The sequence below is a fragment of the Gopherus flavomarginatus genome, chromosome 11 (assembly GCF_025201925.1).
Source record: "Gopherus flavomarginatus isolate rGopFla2 chromosome 11, rGopFla2.mat.asm, whole genome shotgun sequence".
In the NCBI taxonomy this organism is placed as follows: domain Eukaryota; kingdom Metazoa; phylum Chordata; order Testudines; family Testudinidae; genus Gopherus; species Gopherus flavomarginatus.
Genome location: NC_066627.1, coordinates 42,416,916 through 42,444,615, shown reverse-complemented (window position 1 = coordinate 42,444,615; position 27,700 = coordinate 42,416,916). Strand labels below are relative to the sequence as shown.

Below are 27,700 nucleotides of genomic sequence, written 5' to 3'. Positions count from 1 at the left end.
TGGCTTTTTTCATGGCTAGGTGGTGTGTCAACTCTGGAAGCTGCTGCTGCCATCGGCTATTTACTTAGTAACACAGCTCAGCTTCACACTGACAGCCAGAGTTATCAACAGTAACTACACAGGGTCCCACTTCCACAGGCATCTCTGGTTTCCTCAGCCAGATGCAGGTCAGCACTTAACACTACCACATTAGATACTTCTTCTGATCCATTTTTTTTCTAGGATACTCTCCATCAAAAGCACCCAAGATCCAGGTTTTCAGAACGGTGCCCTCAAAAAGGCTTGTCTGGTCTGCGCATGCCTTTACCAGGTCTGTGCACACATTTAATCAGACATCTAGCGGTCCATGTGCATGCTCGTTGTGATGACCGCATTTACAACTGTGGTAATGGCACGGGCACATTTGTTTACACTTCCAGTTGCTCTTCTGCAATTCTGAAAATCTGGATCCTACAAAACAAAATAGCAGTAGTAGTGTCTGCCTGCCTGAGGGTATGTCTACCCTTCAGTCTCAGGGTACGACTCCCTCTCAAGAAGACACACTTGCACTAGTGCTGATTGAGCTAGCATGCTAAAAAATAGTGTCGCCATGGTGGAAGGAGAGGTTAGCTGCCTGCCCCAAATACAGTCCCAAGATGCTAATAAGGGCAATTAAAAATTAAATATCAACTTACCAATGTGTCCTATTCTTCACTGAACTGCATCACCAAAGCCGATTAGTTTTAGCCATTTGGTAACACGTGAGAAGTGTTACAAGTCACATGATAGTGGGACGATAAGTTATATCTTAGATTGGCTACACCATGTGTCAGTCATTCTGTGGCTGTGTAAGCACTGTGAATGATGCAGTAGTAGCAAGGCTTTGCATTGCACTGTAGTTGCTATGGTTTGACCGTTGCTAAGCGGTAAATATAAATTGTGTTGAGGAGAATCCAGGACAAGTGTTGTCCCGGAGTCATTCAGTCTGGGACCGGGACTTGAAATCTACATTTCGGGACTCTCTCGCCCAATTAAGGATTGGTGGTCACCTTAATTGGAGCAAGTGTGTCAAGTAACTAGGAACGGCATCATGAGAAGTCCCAGTCCAGTAGCAACTTCTGGTTTGACTCATACTACCACTCATTGGTGTTCTCTTTCTCACAGATAGGTACTTCAGGAGCAGGAACTCTGGAGCTCTTGCAAATGATAAGGCAATGATTGCCTCTAATTTAAGTAAGCTCGTGTGAACATGTCATCACATGAAAGATGACTTTAAAGCCCTCTAGGGACACTAGGCATAACCATTTATGCAAAGTCCCTCTGCTTTTATTTGTGATTGCTTATATAATAATATGGTTTGTCTCTCTTCCCCAAATACTGCCATCTACTGGGTGGGATGTCATTAGCACTCCTGGTCAAGTGTTGGTGATCATGTCTGCTTTTATTGCCTGCAACGTAGAGAAGCTATAAGCCCTGAACTCTGAACTTTTCCTAAGTGGCAAGTAAGCCTTATTTTGAGGGTTTATGTGCAACTACAGGGGTGCATTTGGCTTATGTGGGCCCTAACTCCCACTGAATGGGAATTGGGGGCCAGATTTTCAAAGATATTTATGAACTTAAAGATCCAGCTAGACACGTAGTGGGATTTTCAAAAGTACCTAAATTGGGTTAGATGCCAATCTCCTATTAATTTCAATGGGAGTTCAGTGCCTTACTCACTTAGTTGCTTTTGAAAATCCATCTAGGCATCCATCTGCAGCTTAGGCACCTAAATCCCTTTGTTAATCTGCTCATATGTGCCCAGACCCCCTTCCTTCCCCCCCCCCCCAGGTACACAGAAGACCCCAGCCTACCATAGTATAACCACTTTCCATGTTATATTCCCATTTTCCTATGGTTTGCTATAATGCTAGGCCAGACCCAGTTTACTTTGTCTGCAGTGGTGGTTCTCAATCTTTCCACACTACTGTATCCCTTTCAGGAGTCTGATTTGTCTTGCATACCCACAGATTTCACTCACTGAAAACTATTTTCTTATAAAATCAGACATAAATACCAAAGTTTCACAGCATGCTATTACCGAAAAATTGCTGACTGTCTCGTTTTTACCATACAATTATAAAATAAATCAACTGGAATATAAATATTGTACTTACATTTCAGTGTATAGAGCAATATAAATGAGTATCGTATGTATGAAGTTTTAGTTTGTACTGACTTCACTGGTGCTTTTTATGTAACCTGTTATAAAACTAAGCAAATACCTAGATGAGTTGAAGTACCCCCAGAAGACCTTTGCGTAGCCCCAGGAGTACATGTTCCCCTGGCTGAGAACCACTGGTCTACAACACTGCAAAGGGGCTGATAGGCTGTTGACTTCATCCAACCTAGCAACTCTATATTGCAACAATATATATTGCCCAGAAAAACATCACTCTAAAGATATCTATTTTTTAAGAAACAGATACACACCATTTTGTAGCTGCAGCATTTTGCTCTATTTTGCATATGGAGCTGAGAGTTTAATTTTAAAATGCTGGTTTCATCTTAAACAGTTTCTTTCCTTTCATCCTTTCTTGTATGCATTATTTCTCTCTCATGTGCTGTCTTATTTTGTTTTTATTCTTTGAGAAACAACTGACATTTTAACATTGTTTAGCCAATTGTTTGTGGGGGGGAAAAGTTAAATCAAATCTTCCAGTATTGCTGTTTGCAAATCTAATACGAGCTAACAAAATCAAAACAAATTCTACTGAAAAAAATCCATATATTATTGCTTAATGCAAGTAATGTTGTTGAACACAATAGAGGAAGTCAGACTTCTAAGTAATTAGGATGTAATTACTCCTGCTTTAAGCCTCATCCAGCTCTCATTGACTTGAACAGAAGTTGGATCTGATTCTCAAAGCACAGCTTTAAAAGAAGCGGTTAGCTAGTAAATGGTCATTTGATGTCTAGTAACACAGCAGTCGTCATTTTATATGCTCTGGTTCTACCATTCAGATAAAACTGTATGATCCCCAAATAGTCCAGCATTAAAATATTATTTAATGTGCTGTCATTTTAAAGTGCCAAAGTGACTGTTTCCACATGGTTAGTACATACAGTAATAGGGGAAATGAGTGGTAGAACACAGAACTCCAGATAAATGGCAAATTGCAAAGACTTCTGCTCATCTGAAAGCTATTAGGCCAGATCCTCAGCTCTTGTAAAGTGGCATAACTCCACTGAAGTCATCAGAGCTCTGCCAGTTCATTCTGAGTATCTGGCTCATTATGTCCATTATTAAATATCACATGGTAGCATATGCCAAGTCTATATTGAAGCCTAACTAACCACCCACTTAAAAAGCCCACTGTTCCCATAGTGTCTGAGCTCCTTACTACTTTTAATGGAGTTATTCTCACAACACCCCTGTGAGGTAAAGGAAGTTACTATCCTTGTTATGCAAATAGAAAATTGAGGCAGATTATTAAAGATATTTAGGAGTCTAAAGATGCAGAGAAGTGCATAATGGGATTTCAAAAATGCCTAGCAGCCTAACCAGTTTAAAAATCTAGCCCTAAGTAACTTGCATAAGGTCACACAGGAAATGTGTGGCAGAGCAGAGAATGGAACATTGGTCTTGTTGGCCCAGGCTAGCCCCCATTTCCCTCTCATGAGAGCTACTATCCTTCAAGATGAGTAAGTCAGCACAAATTACAAATTTCAAAGTAGCAGCCGTGTTAGTCTGTATCAGCAAAAAGAACAGGAGTACTTGTGGCACCTTAGAGACTTAGGGTATGGCTACACTTGCACTTCAAAGCGCTGCTGCGGCAGCGCTTTGAAGTTTCGAGTGTGGTCGAAGCACCAGCTCTGGGAGAGAGCTCTCCCAGCGCTGCACGTAAACCACATCCCTTACGGGAGAGAGCCGCGCTCCCAGCGCTGCGGCACTGATTACACTGAGGCTTTACAGCGCTGTAGCTTGCAGTACTCAGGGGGGTGTTTTTTTCACACCCCTGAGCACGAAAGTTGCAGCGCTGTAAGGTGCCAGTGTAGCCATGGCCTAACACATTTATTTGAGCATAAGCTTTTGTGGGCTAAAACCCTCTTCAGACCTTCTTGTCAACTGTTGGAAATGGGCCATCCTGATTATCACTACAAAAGTTTATTTCTCGTGCTGATAATAGCCCACCTTAACTGATTACTACTCTCATTGTAGTTAATATGGCAACATCTATTTTTTCATGTCCTCTGTGTATATATATCTTCCTACTGTATTTTCCACTGCATTCATCCGATGAAGTGGGTTTTATGTTCAAATAAATTTGTTAATCTCTAAGGTGCCACAAGTACTCCTCGTTCTTTTTACAAATTACAAAGACAGCCTTCAGAATGTACATTTAGACACTGCTGTCTTGATGAGTTCCAAAGCCTTTTAGAAAAGCTTGGAAGCCAAGAGACAAAAACAAAAACACAAACTACCATCACCATATTTTATGGGGGAAAATTACTTTTAAATATAGTAATTGTACTATAAAGAGAACGGTTCAATATTCTTTGTTTAAATTTCCTGATGAATTGTAAGCCTCTTAACCCTGTGAGGTTTCTCTGTCCTGTAAACCTCTCTGCAGTAGGTTAGAAGTGTATAATTTCTGAAAATTATAGCCACAAAAGTATACATTGTTTTCAATCTCATCTGTTTAAAATTTTGCTTGACTACTATACCAGTGGCTTCCAAGCCATGGATTTAAAGGTTTAAAGTTCCCATGGCTGGAATCTGTTCCTTTTATCATGATAGCCTTCTGTTACGCTTTCATTGTCTTACTCCCATCACCTATATATCTTGCTTAGATCTGGAAACATTCTTTTCTCCTTATATCATCCAAGACCAGATTGTCCCAAGTGACACCTAATTTTCCAGCGTGCTGAGCATAGGATGACCAGACAGCAAGTGCGAAAAATTGGGACGGCAGTGAGGGGTAACAGGCTTCTATATAAGAAAAAACCTCATATATCGGGACTGTGCCTATAAAATCAGGACATTTGGTCACCCTAGCTGAGCACTTACAGCCCCATTGATTTCCCCTAGAGTAGCTCATGCTCAGAGCCTCTGAAAACCAGCGCCTAGAGAGACAATTTTGAAAGATGGTGAAGTGAGCATTGGTGGAAGGTGCAGAGTGCCACCAGTGGGAATCAAGGGGTGTTCAGGACTTTGCTGGGCTGAGGCATTGGTTTCAAAAGCTGGGCTCCCCAAAAATCAAGGTCATTTTTGAAAATATGGGGTCTTAAATATGGATAGCCTTTTACCCTGCTGCAATGAATCATTGCACAGTGTTGTAATAGAATCAGTTTTACTTCTATTATAAAGTGGAGGATTTAGGGCTCATGCAAGTAAGGCACGAATAGCACTGGCCAGAGCTACACAGGACAAGTTCTGCAAGCTTCTCCATGTAAATTGTGTTGATCCTCATCAGTCCTGACCTGCAGCAACCCTGATATTTTCTATCCTTAGCCATCTCTCCTGCATGATGTGCAGTGGTCTCGGGATGAGTGGCTAAGCAATAGCTGTGTTGGTACCGCTGCTACTTACGAGAATCATTGTCACGTCACCCTTACGATGTCCTCCCTTGTGTGTCTGTATCCATGAATTGTCTCTCATCATATACTTGGATCGGGGTAGCCAATAGGTGGACCACGAGCCAAATCCAGACCACCAGATGTTTTTGAACAGACCCCAAAATCTTTATTTACTTATCATTATTGTTGTTGCAGTATGAAAAATGTTTCTCTGGAGTCTGGACCTTGACTATACCCTGACCAAAAAATTTGGACCTTGACAAAAAAATAATTGACTACCCAAACCTAGACTGTGAGCTCTTTGGCTCAAGAACTGTCTTTTCATTATGTATGAAAGGAGCCTAAAAATGGGGCCTCTTGGCATTACCATAATATAAAAAGGAGTAAATAATTTGTCCACTAATGACTAGGACCAGACCACTAAATATTTTATAATGAAAAGCTCACCGCGTTTTCTTCACCTGGACTTTTCTTCTCAATGAAAACCTCAGGGACCAAACTCTGATCTTAGTCATTCTAAATTTATATTTACTGAGCTCAGAATCCGGCCCAGTATGTATATCTTATGTCCATTTTTACAGTGCTATATTAAAAATAATTTTGAGGGTGTTGAGTCCCTGGAACTCCCCGTGTTCAGCAGCAAACAGATATCACTTACGAAAAATGTTGATCTGTTATGAATAGTAGCTTTTGTACAAGTGGCCCTTCCAGGGGCTGCGAAGCTCTGAGTTGGGAGTCCTGCTCTTCAGAACGTCACCCTGCCCTGAGCAATGAGTCTCCTTTTCACGACCTGCCCAGCCTTGACGAGCTGGTCTGAGGGTGATTGTGCCCAGAGGAAAAGGTTAAAGAGAAGTCTCTGGGCACAATCACCCTCAGACCAGGACTCTGAGACAGGAGCAGCGCCCTCCCTTCCCAGGAGGTGCTAGAGAGGTATCACCTTTTACAGGCCCCGGTTCTGAGTTAAGTTGTGCTTTATGCCACCTCTGGGCAACTAAATTCTGGATTGTCTGGGGGGCTTGCATGGACCCTGGCATAAGTCTGCCTTCTGCTGCCTCCAACTATTTGCTATAGTGCCATCTAGCAGTCCACTGCAGTCATACCCGGCTCGCGGAACATCTGCTCCTGCCCACAACTCCTCCCTCGTGTGCTCATACACCAAGGGCAGCACAGGGCTTTGCCAGCATGGAAATCCCTTTTTGTCAAGGGAATCCACAACCTGGGGTGGCGGGCTGGTAATCAGTCTAGGTCCTGGTTACTAGAAAATGTCTCAGAATTGGGACCACTGTGCCCATCTATAATCATGGCTGAGGGGAGTCCTGAAACTACATCCTTGTATGAGAGACCAGGGGTATATTTACACTGCAAGCAGCACAAGTCTCCAAGGAACAGACGTGGGCTGGTGGGGTCAGGCTATGGCACAAAAAACAGCTGGGGAGATGTTGCAGCTTGGGCTCGGAAGCCCCCATTCTCACCCCCCAGTTTCAGCGCCTGAGCTCCAGCCTGAGCCATACTATCCACCCAGTTATTTTTAGCACTGTAGCACAATCCCAAGTCTGTTGACCCGAGCTCTGTCACTCACTTGCTGTTCACTGTGTAGACAAGGGGTTGCCAACCTATGGCACACGTGCCAAAGGTGGCATGTAAGCCGATTTTTGCCTGGCACTTCCCTGCCAGCTGGGGTCTGGGCCGCCGGACCCACTCAGCCCGCTGCCGGCTGAAGGGCAGGGGGGCGCCACCGCCCCCGCTAGCAGTGCCGCCGCCTTTGCAGGGCTGCTGCCCCCCTGCACCGCGCCGGCTCCTCCATGGCTGGGGCTCGCTGCTGCCACAAGCTGGACGCTCTGGCTCTCTGGTGCCTCTGGAAGGCGGTTCCTCCCTGCCGAGCTGCTGAAGTGGCCCAAGCCCGGCAAAGCCAGTGAGTGGACTCGGGGCAGGGGCCAGAGGGGTGGGCTGGAAAGGGGTTATGGGGGGGCTGTGCACCCTGCAGGGGAGTTCAGGGGGCAGGGAGGGGGGAACCTGGTCTGCGGAGCAGCCCCTGGGGTCTATAAAGGCTCGTTGGGATTTGCCCCTCAATGAACTGATATGCGGGGTGCGGGGGCGCAAGGTGGAAGTTTTGCCTAGGGCACAAAATATCCTTACACCAGCCCTGCCCCAGGGGTTGCGTGCACCCCAGGTTAAGAATCACGGCACTAAATTGATAAGATCTGCATTTTAATTTAATTTTAAATGAAGCTTCTTAAACATTTTTAAAACCTTGTTTACTTTACATACAACAATAGTTTATAGACTTATAGACCTTCTAAAAATGTTAAAATGTATTACGGGCATGCAAAACCTTAAATTAGAGTGAATAAATGAATACTCAGCACACCACTTCTGAAAGGTTGCCAACCCCTGGTGTAGAGCTACTCCCAGCGTTCCTCTCCAATGAGAGAAATGAACTGTGCTGAGACACTAATTCATTTCTAAGACTCTGGAATGTTTAGGGATGTGGCAGTGTGTTGTTAAAGTGGCCATTGTTCTTTATTAACAGCATTTTCTTTAGCCTCATTGTTTAAAGCAGCTTTTTCAAATACAACAGAATCCTCATAGGGGCTAGTGTATATGCTATAGGAAGGTGGAAATCCCACTGAAGTCTTGCCGTGCATCTTGAATTTGGTGGGACTTTTGCCTGCATAAGAAGTCTGGGGTCTGGTCCTTAATTAACACAGCCAGACATAACGAGAAATATGCCTTTGTTTAGCATCTTTGGAAAGCACTTCACTCACTCTGTTTACTGTCAATCATGTCAGTTAAGTGGGTGTATTATATCATTGGAGAGAAAATTAAGTCAATTCTTCTGCATTTAATAAATAGTTTCAGGAAATCAAAGTTCCAACTCAGCACATTGTTCTAAAGCAAATGAAGAGCACTTCAGCTCATCATAATTTTAGCCAACAGAAAAGTAATTCTATCTGTCCATACACACAATAATTCAATAAGATTTTATCACATCCATGAACCATGTATCTGATAAATTTCCATGTGTTACAAAAAGCATTTAGTAAGGGAGGTGATGTTGAATTCTGCAAAATGATCATTTTATGCCCTTAGCCATCAGCTTTTCCACGATATGCAATTTTCATTTCACATGTCATTTCCTCAAGGCCAGATTTTCAAAAGAACTCAGCTCCCAGATGAAGTAAGCACAACTTCAAAAGGACTCTCCATCCAGCAGCTCCCAACTAGAACAGGTAGAGCTGCCAAGCAGTTTTGAAAACTTTTTCCTAACTGCCTTAGGATCTTTCAGGGTGAAACTTGCTATAAATGCATGAGGTTATTATTTACTGAATGTCAAGCCCATTAATCTTTTCTCAAGTAGAATAACTCTAGTTCCAGCTCAGATAATTCTAGGGCCTGCGTGAGCCTAGTGTTTGGGCATGGGTTGCATTAGCTAAGATTCAGCAGAAGAGGTCCATGCAGGACTCTGCTTTTTGCCTCTCCTGGGTTCGGTATAACTTTCACTTACTATGTTTGTTTTCTTCACTTTGAGGCCCTGATGATAAACTAATTTTCACAGGAATTACAACATTGCATTGGTAGAATGATATTCTTTGTTGTGGGGCACCCCAAAAGCAAACTATTTTAAGGGAGCATTCAGATGTAAAATCCAGTAATTTTCTTCCTGATGCCAAAGCACAGCAGTCCCTCCAACACTCCAGGGTCAAATCCAGTGCAGTGCCAAAACTCGGACAGGCAAGTGTAAGTTTACGTCATTACAAGATGGCATAGAACCTCAGTGAATTTGGCACTCCATCTTTGGAAAAAAACACTGTAGAGAAGACAAGCAGGACTTAGGGGTGAGACTCCATGTAGGGATACAAAATTTAAATTGCACCAGCTCCCACCTAGGACAAAATAGTAGGAATCCAAAATATATTGACCACTTGTACCAGAGAGAGCCTGCTAACAGTACCAGTGGAGGCAGCACTGAGTCAGTAGGGTGCTAGCCACCTTGGGTCTCTTTATTGCCTGATTCTGAAGTCTGTGGATCTTCCGGCTGACGCAAGAGTACAGAGTTCATAACTAGCCTGGATTGAGTGCTTCTGCATTTGTCCAACAACTCCAGTGAGACCAGATATGGGTTATACCAAGATATCCATTCAGCCACGGAAGAGACAGAAGATTAAATTATATCTTTTTAATTCATGGTTATATCAAAGAGGTCTTTTTATTGTGATTTTGATTTTACTTAATTTGCAGCTTATTAGGAGAACTACCACTCTCCTTTGAAGGTGGGAAATTCTCATATTCCTAATTGTGCATAAGTATTCCAAAAAATGGTTATAAATGAACATTATTGCTTTCATAACAAAAGGTTGGTTATTTAAAATATATATACATATGCACACACACACATTCCCTTTGTTATATTATTTTTAAAAAGCCACACCAAAAAGCCATAGGTGAAGTGTTTTAACAATAAATAATCTACATTTCTATAAACATACAAAATCATGCCAGCAAGTAAAAAACAGTGATACAAATGTGATAATTGAAAGATATATTCACTTTATAACTCTAATAATTTATTTATGAAATATATCCATATATATAATATATATATAATTTTTTGGCAGAGACCTTACCCTTTCTTGTTTCAATGTCTATTGCCACTGTTTAACCTATATATCCATTTGTATTGTGAACTCAAAGTTCAGTTATATTCAATTTACAGTTTTTGTTTTGGTCTGCAACTATCTTCTGATAAAAGTGATAAATGTCATTTGCTCATAGTTTCACCTAGGAAGATTTGTATGAAGGTCTAACAAAGGAATCAGTAATGCCACAAGTTAGGAAATTCCTCTGTTACATTTTAAATCATATCAAAGAGCAACATTTGGAAGTGTTATTCATCCTCTTGCTTGTTCTTTTGTTTCCCCAAAAAAAATAGTCCAGTCCATACTTGCTGAGGAAATCACTTCTGATGATAAATTTCCAGGGACCAACATTGTCCTTGTTCCCATTTTCTTGACATTTCCCCAATCCTTCAACTGCTCAGTAAAGTGGTTTGAATCAAGGGTTAAAAACATCAGCAAATAGGAATGTATGCACTGGGTACGTATGGCACAGCACATATGGGATTAGGAGAGAGAGATGTAAATTATTTTGAATGTATAAAGTTTAGATAATGCTTTTGTATCTGTCAGTCTTAGTTTCATCCTCAGCAGATTCTTGCTGGTGGATAATTGGAATTCCATTCATCAACTACAGTGTATATCCCTAGATATTCATTGTAGATGTGTTTATTTCCAGCACAGAAATAATTTGTGCCTTAATTAAGTAACCTATTGAATACTTACTGTATATTGCTAACTTGCTATATTTTATATTGATATAAATATTAACCATTCATATTTATTCTGCATAGATACTGACTTTTAAATATCTGCCAACAATGTTACAATATGATGATTGGCTAATAGGCTTGCATCTATTAGCAAGAGACGAATTTAGTTTCTGTTTATCCATAATGCAAATTCTTATACAGACAATTCTCTAATTTACCAGATTCTCCAATCATAATTGCCTGCATACAGCTGGAACTGGTTACTTCACGCAGGCAGCAAGCACTAAGTGGAACAGTATGTTTCTACTGTATTATTTTTAAAACCAGGTAAAAAGTCATTCTTGAATCTGTTTGTGTTGCTTAAGTTTAAATACTCCTTTTTCCCTCCCCCGCATCTCCAGGGTACATGCAGATACTCATCCTGTACTGCATGGTTTATGACACTCTCGTCAGAGAAGTATAAAAGGATGCAAAGTTCTTCACACAGGTTCATGTGCCCTCAAACTGACATCAATGCAATAAAGGCATTGCATACTGCTCGATTATCTATTGGCAGCCAGCCTGAAGCATTCCAATATGTCCATCTCATGGGAGATTTGTAGCTTAGATTCTTGCTTCTGAGCTTCGGCAAACAAACACTAAACCTTTAAAAAAAATAAATTTGAATGAAATTTGCTGGATTATATTGCAGTATATGGACCTGATTTTGAGACCAGCCTTGCCATGACCTCGGCAAAACTGGGGGTACAAAATTGGATCCATGATTATTTGTGGGTGCAGTGAATCACTTGAAAATCTAATTATATCTGATTCTCAAACAAAATCATAAGGATGAATTCAAATCAGGAGTTTCTAATCCAAACACCTCCCTTGAAAACTGCAGGTATGAAGTTCCAGATCTGGCATGTCTAGTTCCACTGGCTGCTGCGTTCCACCTCAGAACTGAAAGCATTTTGTCTTATTCTGATGTCAAGTGAGGTTAGTATTCAGAATGGACTAGGGAGTGGAGGTGGAGACGGTTAACAGAAATTAGAATCTAGGTCAAATTTACCTTTCCACAACCAGCAATAAACCAGATTTACTGTTGCTTCTAAATATTTTCTCCACCCAACTTGTTCCACTTTCTGTGTCTTGGCAACTTAAGTTTTACTGAAACAATACATGAACAGATGTGTCCAAAGTTGCTCCAAGGCAAATAGAACAAAATCAAACATAAGTAAACAACCACTAAAAACACCAAACATATGACCAATGCCAATAAATCTGTCTTAAAGCCTGAAAGATTAAACCCTTAGAAGTTCTGGCTGATTCATCAGCATTAACTGAGGCCATTCTTGTGAGAATGCCTTAAATATTTCTGCAGTGTAATTGTTACAAAACAAACCTCTTGGCCGAATTATGCTCTCATTTAGGCTCATGATACTTCACTGATTTGAACTAAAAGCAAGATTTAGATCTTTGTATGCACAGGAACCCAAATTAATGTTTCTATCTAGCATAAAGTAGAACTTGCATGCATATACTGTACCTCTCCGTTCAGAAACTGCCTGGACCCTCTGTGCTAATGAATAAGGGCATGTTCATTTTCTCTGCGTTGCTCTTTCTCTGCTGTCTTTTTCAGCGACCCCTGATTACTGTAGAAAAGATAACGAGTTTAGGATTATTTTAGTGTCACCACTTCCGTTTTGTCAGTCACCAATAGAGAGCTATTTTTTAAGGTATCAAATGATGTACTTTTCTTGGGAAAGAAGAAAACAGGCATATGCTCTGGATTTTTTTTCCTTTTGTCTGAAAAGTATGTAGGATTAAATATGCTCTGAATTATCCTATGTATTCTCCCAACTAGACAGGAGCTCTGCTACTTCATGGATGCCACGTCATTTAAAACAAAAATCCAGAAAGCAGTATTAAACTACTATCTGTGAGAATTTCATTTAGAATCAATAAATTTGTTGATCAATTTCATTTGTTCTGTGTGGCTTGATTAATTCATTTTAATGAAATAGCTGATTGTATATATGTTGAGAGATGTTCAAAATTTATCTTACTGTTTTTAAAAGAGGAAATCAAAGACCCTCACCATCTGCTGTCCTGGGTTCTTGTGCAAAACAACATGCACTGTTTGTCACGTATGTCCAAACAAGAGCACCGTGATAAAGACCAATCTAAAGACTCTGTGCTCTTGCAAAGCTGTCCTGTAGACCTTTTGCCTCTGAAACTGCCTCGGTAGTTAGACAGCCCATATGGTACAGTCCTCCTGTAATGAGAAACACAGAGACACTATACAGTTTTAGGAGCTACTCTGGATACAGTTCAGTATCTGTTTCTGTTCATTTATTTGTTTCCATGTAATAAAATGGTCTACTGCTCTGGGCTCCTGAACAATTCAGTCATGCCACAACATTCACACAGAAAATCCTTCCCTAACCAGACTGCAACTCCTCCAGGTTGAAACTCTACATTCAGAGAAAGGCAGATAAAATGTCATATGTGAAAATGCACTCCTAATAGACAGCAGCAAATATCAGCATGGAAAACAACAAATCTGGTTTCTGCAGCCCTATTTGTTAATCACAATATACCAAGTACCTGAAATCTGAATAGAAATACAATCCCAGGTTGTTGCTCATTTTAATTCTCACTAGTCGTTATTCTTATGTATGGGCCAGTCTCAATCCACTATGTAGAATGTTCCTAGTGAAATAAACACATTCAGGGCCAACTCTTGATGATTTGCACCATCTGAGGAGCTGGCCCCCAGACACAACTGCCACTTATTACATGATTTTCTTGGTGTGTTACCAGTATGTTCAGTTCACTGTGTCGGGCTTCAGGACATAGCCCAGAACCCCTAAATATGGGAATCAACTGGACAATCCCTCTGGTGTGGAAGTCAACAATTGTGGAGGCAACCATCGCCCAGCTGCTGTAGCATAGTGACTGTGAAATGGCTCCACTACTGCTCATCTACTGGAGTCTATATTCACTGCATCACATCAGGAAGAAGTCCTCCTCAATCCCTAGCAATCTGCCTACTTCATTATTAATGATGGATGTGCACTAGCATTGCCGATTGCTTTTTGCATTGTTTTTCTGAGTGGGTGCCCATTCTGTTATTATCCAAATGCATGTGCCTACTGGCAGCTGGTGTGATAAATCAAATTATTGTGAGAATTACCACCATGAGCCTACCAAACATGGGACTTTTAAAAGCGCATGAGGCAGCTCTGATTTATGCAAGGGTCAGGCCAGTCCAGCCAACCCACAAACTTGAAATTAGGGGAGAAAAACTGTCCTTATTTCTAAAGGAAACAGGATGAGAGAACAAAATCATTTTAACAGAGGAATGCAGAACAAAGCCTGGCTACCTGCGAGTAAATAACTATGTAAGACAGACAAATATTGCATTGGACTGCTCAGTTTAATTTGTCCTCCTTAAATAGCATTAGGCTGGCAGTAAGAGATCTGCACAAGTTTTCCATCAGTACACACTTGAAGGGGCAGAGAGCGCAGAACAATATCTTCCTGCTGTCTGCAAGAACACAAAGCTGTGAAGATTTTGATTGCTATACGCTAAAGTAATGCAAGTTATTTATTCAGAGTTACCCACTTTTAACACATCATCTGTTTGCGTGCTGTCTTCACAGCTTTGTCTGCTGGAGCTGCAGTGGACTTACCAGGCAATGAGTAAAAACTTCCCCAGCCCACATGGAATCGCATCCGAGGAGGGAAATGGCTTGAAAGGAAAGAGACATCCCCTCTCTTTCCGGTAGGAGTTCATAGGAGCTGTGCTGTGATTGGCTCCTTTCCTACCTCCTCTAAAGGGTCTTGGGAACAGCAGAGCAGAAGTTGATGCTTAAACTAGTAGCAATAAGTTCCTGTGGGAATCTCCTCAGGCAATTGGGTTTCCAAAGGGACAGTGCTCAACAGAGCAGCTGTACCGAGCTCCACTCCCACCCCAGTGACCTGTTGTCTTGGAAACCCATTGGGCATAAACATTGCAGTGGGACATTCACCTGTCCTTGGGGAAGAGAAGATATTAGAGCCCTTAGACTCTACTCTGCCCCTTCCACGTGGACTGGCTAGTTCTGTTGCAGATGTGCACTACTTTCATCCTGCCCGGGCCTGAAAACTGAGGCTGTCCTGGCATGTTAGTCTTAACGTTTCATCTTATTTAGGGCTAGACTGTGGAGCTCTTTACTCATGCTGATGAGCACCTACTCGCGAAACAGTAAGATCTTGGCGGCAAGGGATAAGTCCATTTGTACATAGGGAATTGTACATTTATAGTGCTAGATGTGCATATGCATGATGATAATGCATAAAGCATGGAATGGATTTTGCTGTGATTTGAAACTGAAAACTCTATTTTATGGCACACAGGTGTTAGAGGAAAATGTTTTTTAAAAGTGTTCTTGCAGATAGCATTCCATCACATGCTGAATAGATACAGAAAAATTCCAATAGAAATGTACAGTAAAGTTTTCCTCACACTGGCCAAACTGGTTGCCATGAAAAAGTCAACATTTCCCAAAAGTTAGCAGTTATTTCCTACCCTCTGTAAAGGGGAAACTAGTGTCTTATGCTTCACGTCTTGGAAAAAGTATTCACAGCTTTGAGAATGTATTCAAGAGCACTTCATCTGGAAGGACCAATAAATGCCCCATAACCAGGGCCAAAGTCAGTCATAGTTTGAAAAAGCGTAATTGCTAAAACACACATAAATGAAAGTTTGTATGTAAACCGATGTGCAGACTAGCCAGCTGAGGATAGAAAAATTATATCCCAACTAAAGGTCTCTTCACATCCCTGGCTTCAGATCTTCCTTTATTTCTAAAACACAAACTCAAAAGCAGAACAGAGGTACTCAAAGTATTGGGTAATACCAACCCAAGGCCTTTCCCACTTCAACCAGCTGGGAAGGGAAAGTATATCCCTTCCTGAATACTATACTGAGACCCCACATTAGGGTTTTCCTCTGGGGTTCCTATCTGCTGCCCTTGGTTAAGAGGCAAGACATTTTATTTTTGGCTTCTTGTAGGTCACATGCTTGTGCCTAATCATGTGCTTGTATCTACCGCTCCAAGTTTCAAAGGGCCCCATACCCTGGGACTTGTACATGTTCTCCCATGCCCTGTAACTCAGGCTATTGACATTTTGGAAAAAGTCAGGCTTGTGTGCTGTATTCAGTGCCTCTCTGTTAACCACCCAGTCTCCTCCTCACTACCTCTATTCTTCTCCTGCCATTTCCTCTTTATTCTGGGTTCATGCACCCATTCTGTAATCTAAAACGGTGGTCTGGTATCACATCTGATGTTACTGAGGAGTGTTGCATCACCTGGTGCAGAGCATTTTGCAAGATGCCTCAGAGTTCAGACCTTGATTTCTACCCAGCTCAGCAATTTGTTTGGGCATGATCCTGTGTTCCACAGACAGGCCCAAACCCCATTGATTTGTGTGTATTGTCTGACTGTAGCTATTTTATGAGTTTAGTTCATAAACTTCAAAGGGATCACGTTCCACAGGCAGTGGGGATAAGTCGGTGGGAGCTGTGCACTCATTTGGTATCTGGGCCAAAACTTTTAGTTGCATCTACTTAGATGGATTAGATCTACTGAGTATAACAACGCCTGCAGCTTAATCACCTTTGCAGCATAAACAGCCAATGATTTTAAGATAATTTGAGTTTACTACAAAGGAGAGGAAATAAGACAATTTAAGAAAGATAAGCTGGCCAAGGAAAAAAGGAAGCATTACAAACTCAGGGCCAAATTCTGTCCTTCTGTTACACCACTATAAATCTGGAATAACCCCACCGCAATCATATTCACTCACATAACTGACAGCACAATTTGGCTGCAAGTACTTGAAGAAAATTTTAGCCTGTGCATATGTATAATGACAATAACTGACAGTGCTAAGTGTTTCAAGTTAGCACATACCTCTGTCTCCCTCCTTCAGAAGTGAGAAGAATGGCATGTTGAGGGCTTGTCTACATGAGGAAGCTCTTCAAAATAAGCTAGAGTGTGAATTTTAAATGCGCTCCTCTTCCAAAGTAGATTAAACTAAAGTGCGCAAAAGGACTCTTAGTGCAGTATAAGAGTGTCCACAAGGGGAGCTGTTGTGGAACAGCTACTGTGGGCTATTATCCTGTGCAGAAAAGCCATGAGAGATCCAGATGAATAGGTAACCGAAGCATTTCCTAGCTGCATGCTTAATCTTAGGCTGTTACAATAGAGTAATCAATTGCAGGTGTCTATGCAGCAGGCTTTTGTAGAAATGTAACCCTTTGGTTCAAAAGAAAGGAAGTGGAAATACACTTAAGACACAGTGTGGTAATTAAGTCTGTCAACACTTTAATATTTATATTGCAGCTGTGCCTAGAGGCCAACCTGCCTCATTGTGTTAGATACTGCATAGATATATAGTTAATGACCATATGTCACTATTCATATTTTATTGTCTTTTTTCAATCAAAACATCTGAGCGTTAGCACAGGCAGTTCAGCTTGTTTCCTAGCAGTGAAGATGAGGGAAACTGAACTAGTACAAGTTATGCCCAGTGTCAAACACAAGCTAGGGCTGTATTGAATTTTATCAGGGAGAGGACATTCTACAGCACTGGGACACTGGTGATAGATACAGTGCTTCGCTGAGAGAGAATCAGTCTTCTAGTAGCTGCAGTGTGTTCTGCAAATGGAGACCTACTGTACATGCTAGGTTTCTCCCGTCTGTAATTGACAAAGTGGGAAAAGGGTTGTAGTTTCAAAGGCATTGATGCTCCGCTTTTCAAACCTGGGCTAATAAATGCTACTTACATATTTAGGGATGGTTTCTCTTCTAAGCACAGGGCCTGAGTAACTGGACTTATGTGTGGGAGTTGAAATCCTCCTACCAGGCTGTGGAGTGGTAACAGAGTCATTCTGTGGCAGCTACTGTAACCTGTATAATCACTACATTCGCCACCTCTAAAAGGGGGAATGGCAGGTGGATCTGCGTAGTCACCACCCACTACCCCATGCTGAAGATCTGTCCACGGCAGCACAAAAGCAGCCCCAGCAGCTCACGAAGGATGCCAAGGTTTCTGGCATTGTAACCCTCTTTGCATAAGTTTCATTGCGTTCAATGCCTTAGAATGGAAAGGCAGAATTTTCCACATTGTGGCCCCAATCCAGCAAAGCACTTAAGCACATACATAACTTTAAGCATGTGCACAGACTGCAATGGGACTCCTCATTGCTTGATCGGGGTTGTAAGTACCACTTTAATGTAAATCTTTTACATCTCTTCCAAGTGGGAACAAGCAAGCTGATGTGCTAACTGGAGTGGATCGGAAATGTTTCGATGGATTGTCCTATGCCAACAGCCCTGAGGTTCTACCAGTCAAAAACTGCACCTGCAATTCAGGTCCTTAGATGCCTAAGTGGTTTCTGTACTTGTGTGTCCACAAATCACAGGCATAACAAGAGGTGGTCATCATGTAAAAGTCAGGCTCTAAAAACACTTTCCCCTCCCCTCCTGAAATTAATAACACATGTCACAATGGTGCATGTCTGAAGAACATCATGTGTGTTTAGGAACAATGAAACAGCGATTTTGAACTGATGACATCAATGAGAATTTTGCCCAAGCAAAGACTGCAGGATGATGCTCATTAACAGAACATGGCATACAACATTTGCACGACTAGTTAGTGAATGAATCATCTGGCTACTTTCATAGCTCCTAGCCAGTTATATTTTGGGAATGTTCGGTATCCAGACAGCCAGAATCCAACAAGTTTACTTTTCCTTTTTATAACATAGACTCATAGACTCATAGGTCAGAAGGGACCAATCTGATCATCTAGTCTGACCTCCTGCACAAGGCAGGCCACAGAACCCCACCCATCCAATTTTATAACAAACCCTATCGCAGGACCGAGTTATTGAAATCCTCAAAAATGGTTTGAAGACCTCAAGCTGCAGAGAAACCACCAGCAAGCGACCCGTGCCCCACGCTGCAGGGGAAGGCGAAAAACCTCCAGGGCACCTGCCAATCCGCCCTGGAGGAAAATTCCTTCCCGACCCCAAATATGGCGATCAGCTAAACCCTGAGCATGTGGGCAAGAGTCACCAGCTAGCACCCAAAAAGGAATTCTCTGCAGCAACTCAGTACCCATCGCATCCAACATCTCCCTGCAGACCATTGAGCAGACCTGTCTGGTGGTAATTCAAGATCAATTGCCCAAATTAACGATCCTATCATAACATCCCCTCCATATACTTATCAAGCTTTGTCTTAAAGCCAGGAAAGTCTTTTGCCCCTACTACTTCCCTCGAAAGGCTATTCCAGAACTTCACTCCCCTAATGGTCAGAAACCTTCGTCTAATTTCAAGTCTAAACTTCCTAATATCCAGTTTATACCCATTCGTCCTCGTGTCTACATTAGTACTAAACTTAAATAATTCCTCTCCCTCCCTAACGTTAACCCCCTTGATATATTTATATAGAGTGAGCATATCCCCCCTCAGCCTTCTTTTGGCCAGGCTAAACAAGCCAAGCTCTTTGAGTCTCCTTTCATAAGGCAGTTTTTCCATTCCTCGGATCATCCTTGTAGCCCGTCTCTGAACCTGTTCCAGTTTGAATTCATCCTTCTTGAACATGAGACACCAGAACTGCACACAGTATTCCAGATGGGGTCTCACCAACGCCTTATATAACGGTACTAACACATCCTTATCCTTGCAGGAAATACCCCGCCTGATGCATCCCAAAATCGCATTTGCTTTTTTAACAGCCGTATCACATTGGCGACTCATAGTCATCCTGCTATCAACCAGTACCCCAAGGTCCTTCTCCTCCTCCGTCGCTTCCAACTGATGCGCCCCCAACGTATATCCAAAATTCTTATTATTAATTCCTAAATGCATGACCTTGCACTTTTCACTGTTGTATTTCATCCTATTACTATTACTCCAGTTTACAAGGTGGTCCAGATCTTCCTGAATAGTATCCCTGTCCTTCTCCGTGTTAGCAATACCCCCCAGCTTCGTGTCATCCGCAAACTTTATTAGCACATTCCCGCTCTTTGTGCCAAGGTCAGTAATAAAAAGGTTAAATAAGATCGGTCCCAAAACCGATCCTTGAGGGACTCCACTGGTGACCTCCTTCCAGCCCGACAGTTCACCTTTCAATACGACCCTCTGGAGTCTCCCCTTTAACCAGTTCCTTATCCACCTTACAACTTTCATATTCACTCCCATCTCTTCCAATTTAACTAACAGCTCCCCGTGCGGAACCGTGTCGAACGCCTTACTGAAATCGAGGTAAATTATGTCTACCGCATTTCCTTTATCTAAGTAATCCGTCACCTTCTCAAAGAAGGAGATCAGATTGGTTTGGCACGATCTACCTTTAGTAAATCCATGTTGCAATTCGTCCCAATTACCATTGACCTCTATGTCCTTAACTACTTTCTCCCTTAAAATTTTTTCCAAGACCTTACATACTACAGACGTCAAGCTAACAGGCCTATAATTACCCGGATCACTCTTATTCCCTTTCTTAAAAATAGGAACTACATTAGCAATCCTCCAGTCATACGGCACAACCCCCGAGTTTATCGATTGCTTAAAAATTCTCGCTAACGAGCTCGCAATTTCACGCGCCAGTTCCTTTAATATCCTCGGATGGAGATTGTCCGGGCCCTCCGACTTCGTCCCATCGAGCTGTTCAAGTACGGCCTCTACCTCAGTTGCGGTAATATCCACTTCCATATCCACATTCCCGTTTATCATCCCTCCATCATCGCAAGGTTCCTCACTAGTCTTATTAAAAACTGAGGCAAAGTAATTGTTTAGATGTTGGGCCATGCCTAGGTTATCCTTAACCTCCATTCCATCCTCAGTGTATAGCGGCCCCACTTCTTCTTTCTTTGTTTTCTTCTTATTTATGTGGCTGTAGAACCTTTTACTATTGGTTTTGATTCCCTTTGCAAGTTCCAGTTCAATGTGGCTTTTAGCCTTCCTCACTTTATCCCTACATGTTCTGACCTCAGCAAGGTAGCTTTCCTTACTGATCCTGCCTTCCTTCCATTCCCTGTAAGCTTTCTGCTTTTGTCTAATCCCCTCTCTGAGTTGTTTGCTCATCCAGTTTGGCCTACAACTCCTGCCCATGGTTTTTTTCCCCTTTCTCGGGAGGCAGGCTTCCGACAGTCTCCGCAGCTGTGACTTAAAGTAATTCCAGGCCTCCTCCACATTTAAATCCACTAATTCCTCCATCCAATCCACTTCCCTAACTAATTTCCTTAACTCTTTAAAATTAGCGCTCGAGAAGTCAAAAACCCTAATCCCAGATCTACATTTGTTTATCCTTCCATCTAGTTTGAACTGAATCAGCTCATGATCACTCGAACCAAGGTTGTCCCCTACCACCATTTCTTCTACGAGGTCCTCACTGCTCACCAACACCAAATCTAAAATGGCATCCCCTCTTGTAGGTGCTTCAACTACTTGATGAAGAAATCCATCCGCTATCACATCCAGAAAAATCTGACCCCTATTATTCTTGCAAGAACCAGTCCTCCAGTCTATATGCCTGTCATGCTATCATTAATTCAGAAGCAGCTACCACTTTCCCAACCACTTAAATACAACAGACATCTGAGAGCAGTTCTGAGTTTCAGCCAAAAATAAATAAGGTGGGGGGTGGGGGAGAAGAGAAGGGAAGGGAGGAACCCTTCAGCATTCATTTAAGATACCATGAATTCAGGCAATATTTTCTGGCAAAAGTCCAGGCCAGACAAACTACAAAAGGGGGATCTCCAAAACTTTGAGTGTAATTGTGATGGAGTGGGGAGTATTAACTTGGTAATGTTGCATGGGAGTTTTACTACTTTACTGTCTGCATTAAAACTAGCTGGTGTTGGGATATCAGGGTGTGAATTCACTTGAGGGATGATACTTGAGCACGTAACCTAATCCCAGGAGGGGATTGGAGCCAGGTGATACCTTCTGCCCAGGAAACTGGACAAAGGCTGGAGGAGACTGCTCAAGGGGGTTTTTCAGTTTGGAGCTGGCTGGGGAAACGGAGGGAGGCTTAGCACTGGGGTCTGGGCTCCCTACCCCCAAGATGGACCTGACTGAGAGGTCCTGTTTTCTGTACCTACAAGCCCTGTTTTGACTGTGTTCCTGTCATCTAGTAAACCTTCTGTTTTACTGGCTGCTGAGAGTCACAGTGAATTGCAGGAAGTGGGGGGTCCAGGGTCCTGACTCCCCCACACTGCGTGACAGTAATTTTGAAACCTATCAGATCCCTGCAGTGTCAAGGAGAATGCAGAACGGGAAGGAGGAAAGAATAATTCTCAAACACCTTTCAATGAAACAAAGGGCCTTATAGGTGTAGGATGATGGGGCAGAAACTGGCAAATAGATCCTGATGGATATTTTTGATTACCTATAAAAGCTCCAGAACCCAATTTCCTCTTGTATTCAAACTGATCCAAACACTTGTAACTAATTTAGGTAACAGGCCAAGCATTGCAGTGACACCCATCTGACCATCTAACCCAGGGGTCGGCAACCTTTCAGAAGTGGTGTGCCGAGTCTTCATTTATTCACTCTAATTTAAGGTTTTGTGTGCCAGTAATACATTTTAACATTTTTAGAAGGTCTCTTTCTATAAGTCTATAATATATAACTAAACCATTGTTGTATGTAAAGCAAATAAGGTTTTTAAAATGTATAAGAAACTTCATTTAAAATTAAATTAAAATGCAGAGCCCCCCCCAGAGGGGTGGCAAAGACCTGGGCAGTGTGAGTGTCACTGAAAATCAGCTCGCGTGCTGCCTTCGGCACACGTGCCATAGGTTGCCTACCCCTGATCTAACCCCATTCATGTCAGCATGGCTGTAAAAAAGCAGAGTTTGGCCAAAGAGCTATTGGCTCTAGATGTTTGGCAAAGCAGGCAAATCACCTTCAATGCCCATAGGCATGGAAGGCCTTGAATGAAGCCTGTGTCTTGGAGCAGTATTCTTGTGGAGCTCCACATGCCCAGGACAGATGGAGGTACTAGGGACTAGTGGATCTGCAACAGGACAGGTGTACAATCTTACCATGATCCTCCCACCTGACTCCCAAAGAGAGACAACACAGCAACCACAGAGGATTCAGAGCCGCTCCACTACCCAATTTGCAGCCTACCTGCCCAACCTACAGTTTCCAAGTTCAGGCCCATTTATTTGAGCTGGGCACAATGACTAGGATTTGGTCCATCTTGTTCACAACTAACACACACACACACACACCATCACTCTGGAATGTCACAAAATTAATGTTTTCTTCCCTTGGAAGCAAAAGAGTTTATACATCTTTGTTTCTGGATCCCAGTGAGTCCAAACCACAATTAATTCAATAAGCCAGACTGCAGTTACACCTAGGAAATCCAGAGTAATTCCACTGACCTCTAGGTAGCTGAGATCCAAATTCAATGTAACTGGCATATTAATGCTGTCCAGGGAATGAGAGGTTTGACATAGAGCTCAGTTTACTAGGTGTATTAGTTGGAATTGCCCTGTATCTGAGACTGCCCTAGAGTGGGAGAGATGCATTTTTTCCTAGAAACATAAGCACTCTACCCTTTTTTTTCCAGCTTTACTTGTTCCTTGGTGCAAGCTAAACACTTTTGGTGCAATTTATGCCTCAGGCAAACTGAATGATCACATCCATCACAATGGGCAGCACATTTCTTTGCTGATCCTTTGATGGAAATAATTAAACCTGGGACCTCTATAGACATCTAAGAGGAAAAGTTCCCATGGCTGGAATCTTGCTCATTCAGAGGATACACTAGGAATCCCATTTTTGATAATTGCATTAGCACAGTAAAATAAAAAGTAAATATCGAGGCTACTGCACTACAAAATGTGCTATGGTCACTTACTCTGACAACAGTAGCTTACCTTTAGTGATGAACAATGTTTGAGTAGCTAACAAATGCAATACAGTTTATGTTGTAAAAGCAACAGAGTCCTAATAGTCAGAGATCCTTCTATGACACTGTATGAGGATATGGCAGGACATTTCAATCGTAGGCTGCACAGAATGATCAAAAGGAATCAGGATTTTATTTTATTTTTTGGGGCAGAGAGAAGACAACAAAAATAAAAAGTCAGTACAAATGCCCCAGAAACCTGAGACAGATGGCTTTGTTTAACACAGTTTCAGGGTGTCTCACACCCATCTCCTGGGTCTTGAGATCTGGGAATTTAACTCCTTCCAGGCCCATTAGTTGGAGCTGCTATCCCTTAAGCAGCCTGCTTATCACTGGAGTTTTCTGTTCGGATTCACCCTTTTAAAATGGTCTTTCCCAGCATGCTCTTCTCTAGCCCTTTATATCTGGGCAGCCCTAAAATGGCCACTTCAAATGACTAACTGCTGATCCTTCCTCTATTCCAGGTAGGAATTATTTTAATTTCTGTGTTGTTTTTGTCTTCTCTCATTCCTGAGATAACGTAGCCTCCTCGTACGCTGTGTCTGCTATTACGTTTTGAGGCAAAATGGGGAAGAAGTACCAGGATTTGTGCCACATTTGACAGGATTATGTATAAATGCTGCATATCATAGTCTTTGGAAAATGGGAAAGACACATCCAAGTTATTCCCTGTGGTATGAGACCATAGCTCTCCTGGCAAAGGATTTATCAGCTAATATATTAGGCCAAGCTTTCTAAAAATGACAAATGATTTTGGCTCCTTCTGTTTTTGAGAGCTCAACTTCATACTAGAGCTGGGTAGGAAAAGGTCCCGTGAATATTTGAAAGTTTGAAATGTTTTCCGGTCTTGCATTAGAACAAAAAGTTGAAATCTCTGAAATATTTGCCATCTAAAAAACTGAAAATTTTTGATTATGGGTTAATCAAAATGTTTCAATAATTTCTAAATATTTGGTTGCAATTTGACCCTTGAAAACTTTTTTTTTTAAATGAAAAGTCATTTTGAACCAAAAACTTGGGGTTTTTTTTGTTTTGAAAGTGTCCATTTTGTTAATGTCAAAAAAAATTTCCTTGAGGTTTTTTGTTTTTTTTTTTAAGTTGGAAAATTCATCAAACCCAACCCTGTTTTGAACAGTTTTCATTTCAACTAATTGGCATTTTTTTTGGCAAAAAAAGTGCTGAGTAAACTATCTGAAAGGTTGTTTTTATACCAAAATTCAGGCAAGAGGAAAAGGCTGAGGGGAACCTTAGTGCTGGTTTTGGTTTTGGGGATGTTTACACTTATTTAATTTTGAGACCAAAATGTAACATTGTATTGCTGGGTGGTAAGGTCAGAGGTGACAATTAGTTATTGTTCGGTACAGCATGAACTTCGATTCCTTTAGCGTAATGAAAGCCTTTTGGTTGAAATGTTGTAAACATTGTTTTCAGGAGAGGTGTGGGGGAATCTCTTCCTTCCCAGCTAGAAAGCAGATTCCTAACAACCAGTGACATGTTTTGCAACCTGACAAATGTTCCATTCATTTTTAATTGATTAGAGTTCATAGTTACCCTGGTTAGACAATGTGCTGGGAGTGGACTATATAAGTGCACTGGCCACCACCCTGGCTTAGAAGGTAAGTGAAAGCACCTATGCAAAATAAATATAAATAAATAGAAAGGGAGACAGGGAGAAGCTGATGTCAATTACTATAAATTAGAAGCTAGGAAGTATAGAAATTGATAAGGAAAGCAATGTGAACTCTTTAAAGACAGTAAAAAGGAATTTAAGTATATTGAGAACAAAAGAAATCCTAACAATGGTATTGGTCCATCACTAGATGGACGTGGTAGAATTGTCAATAATAATGCAGAAGAGTGAGAAGTGATCAATAAATATTTCTATTCTGTATTTGGAAAAATAAGAAATGGTATATCCATATCATAAGATGGTGATTAAATACTTTCCACTTCAACAGTAACTAGGAAAGATGTTAAATAGCAGCTACTAAAGTTAAATATTTTTAAATCAGCAGATCTGTATAACCTACATCCAAGAGTTTTAAAAGAGTTGAGGAGCTCTCTGAACCATTAATCTTGATTTTCAATAAGTCCTGGAACACTAGGGAAGTTTCAGAGGACTGAGAGTAAGCTAATGTGCTAAAATTTAAAAAGGATAAATGGGATGACCTGGGTACCTGTAGGCCTGACAGCCTGACATCAATTCCAGGCAACATAAGAAACCAGTTGATACAGGACTCCTTTAATGAAAAAAAAAATTAAAGGAGGATAATAAAATTAATGCTGACCAAGATAGGGTTATAGAAAATAGGTTTTTGTCAAATTGGTTCATAAAGGTAATAATAGTTTTGATGTAATATACATAACCTTCTGCTGGGTAGTGTTTCTAGTGGAGTCCTGCAGGGATTGTGTTCTTGGCCCTATGTTTAATATTTTTATCAATGAGTTGGAATGGGGGTGGGGGAGGGTAGGGATGTCCTGGAATGTTGTTTCTTTTCTCATTACGCTTTATATGATTAGAGATTTCACCCAGAGTTAAAAGAAACATCAAACATATGAATTTGTTTCAGATAGAGATTATTATCTAATGATTTGTTGTAGAGTCATGTAACTCACATGCAGCACACTGAAGAATGAAGTGTAAAGAGAACTCCCTTGAGATTCTCTTCCTGTGTCTCCCTACAGTGATTTCTCTTTATATCAGGACTTGTGCACCTATGCAAAGAGGAAAGAATTTGATCTCCTATGGTTATGGTTTTTTTGCAGTTACTAGCACACAGAGACCCCCTGGCCCCCCACCTAAAAGCCGCTGCTGGAGGGATGTCAGTCACTTTCAGGAGCCACCCGAAGTAAGCGCCAAACCCCTGACCTTCTCCTGAAACTCAATCCCCTGCCCCAGCCTAGAGCCTGCATCCCACACTGCCTCTAGCACCCCAACCCCCTGTCCCAGCCCAGAGCCTGCACAGAAACTCCCTCCCACATCATGACCCCTCACTCCCTCCCACACCTCAACTCTGTCCCAGAGCCTCTCCGCTGCACACCAACCCTTTGCTGCAGCCTAGAGCCCACACCCAAACTCCCTCCCAGAGCCCGCACCCCAACCCCCTGCCCCAGCCTGGTGAAAGTGAGTGAAGGTGGGGGACAGCTAGCAATGGAGGGAGGGGAGGAGAGGTTTGGAGTGTGGGGGCAGGGCCTCAGAAAGGGCGGGACAGAGGCATGGCAAGAGTCTTTGGGTTTGCACGATTAGACAGTTGGCAACCCTAGAAATACATCAGGAGAAAGGCAGAATCCCATAACCCAATACAGGGGTGGACTATTCTATCAAGGTGTTTTTAAAAAATCATTGCTGCAAAAATGCATTCAGTGTTTCCTAAATCAGTTATCATGAGAATAGTCACTGGGGCGTCCCAAAGGAATGCTAAAGTACATTTCATTTAGGCCAGCATCCAAAAACATAGCAGACTCAGGATTTATATGTTATATCCTTAGAAGGCAACAAGAAATCCAAGTAGCTAGACATCCCAAACCACACTAATTAATTTACCTCTACATCAAGAAAATATTTACCCACTCTGGGCTTTCATTTGCACCCATGAAGCTTAATTGACTCCACTGAGATCCCATGGGTATGCTAATAGTGTATAATAGCACCTAATGGTAATCAAGCACCAAATGGCAATCAAGTTAAACCCAGTATAAACACTTAGTAAGACAGTCCCTGCCTTGAAGAGTGTAAGACCCAAACAGACAAGACAGAGCAAGATTGTGAAATAAGAATGCAACATGCAAGTATAACAGGAGGATGAGAACAAAAGTATCAGAACTAGCATTCAAAAGGGCAAACACTCAAGAGGAAAATAAATAT

General features: G+C 41.8%; 1 protein-coding gene across 2 annotated transcripts in view; it reads right to left on the bottom strand.

The window, feature by feature from the left end:
- Positions 1-8,637: 8,637 nt before the first annotated feature.
- The window catches only part of EDN3 (endothelin 3), a 36,555-nt gene continuing 17,492 nt past the window's right edge, over positions 8,638-27,700 (bottom strand). The window contains exons 3-6 of one of the 2 annotated variants that reach the window (XM_050917826.1): positions 26,452-26,550; positions 12,945-13,121; positions 12,388-12,498; positions 8,638-11,502 (exon numbers count right to left, since the gene is read on the bottom strand). In XM_050917826.1, the coding sequence (XP_050773783.1) occupies positions 12,426-12,498; positions 12,945-13,121; positions 26,452-26,550 (349 nt within the window). In that variant the 3' untranslated portion in view covers positions 8,638-11,502; positions 12,388-12,425. The remainder of the gene's footprint in view (positions 11,503-12,387; positions 12,499-12,944; positions 13,122-26,451; positions 26,551-27,700) is intronic. The other variant, XM_050917827.1, reaches the window with a different exon arrangement.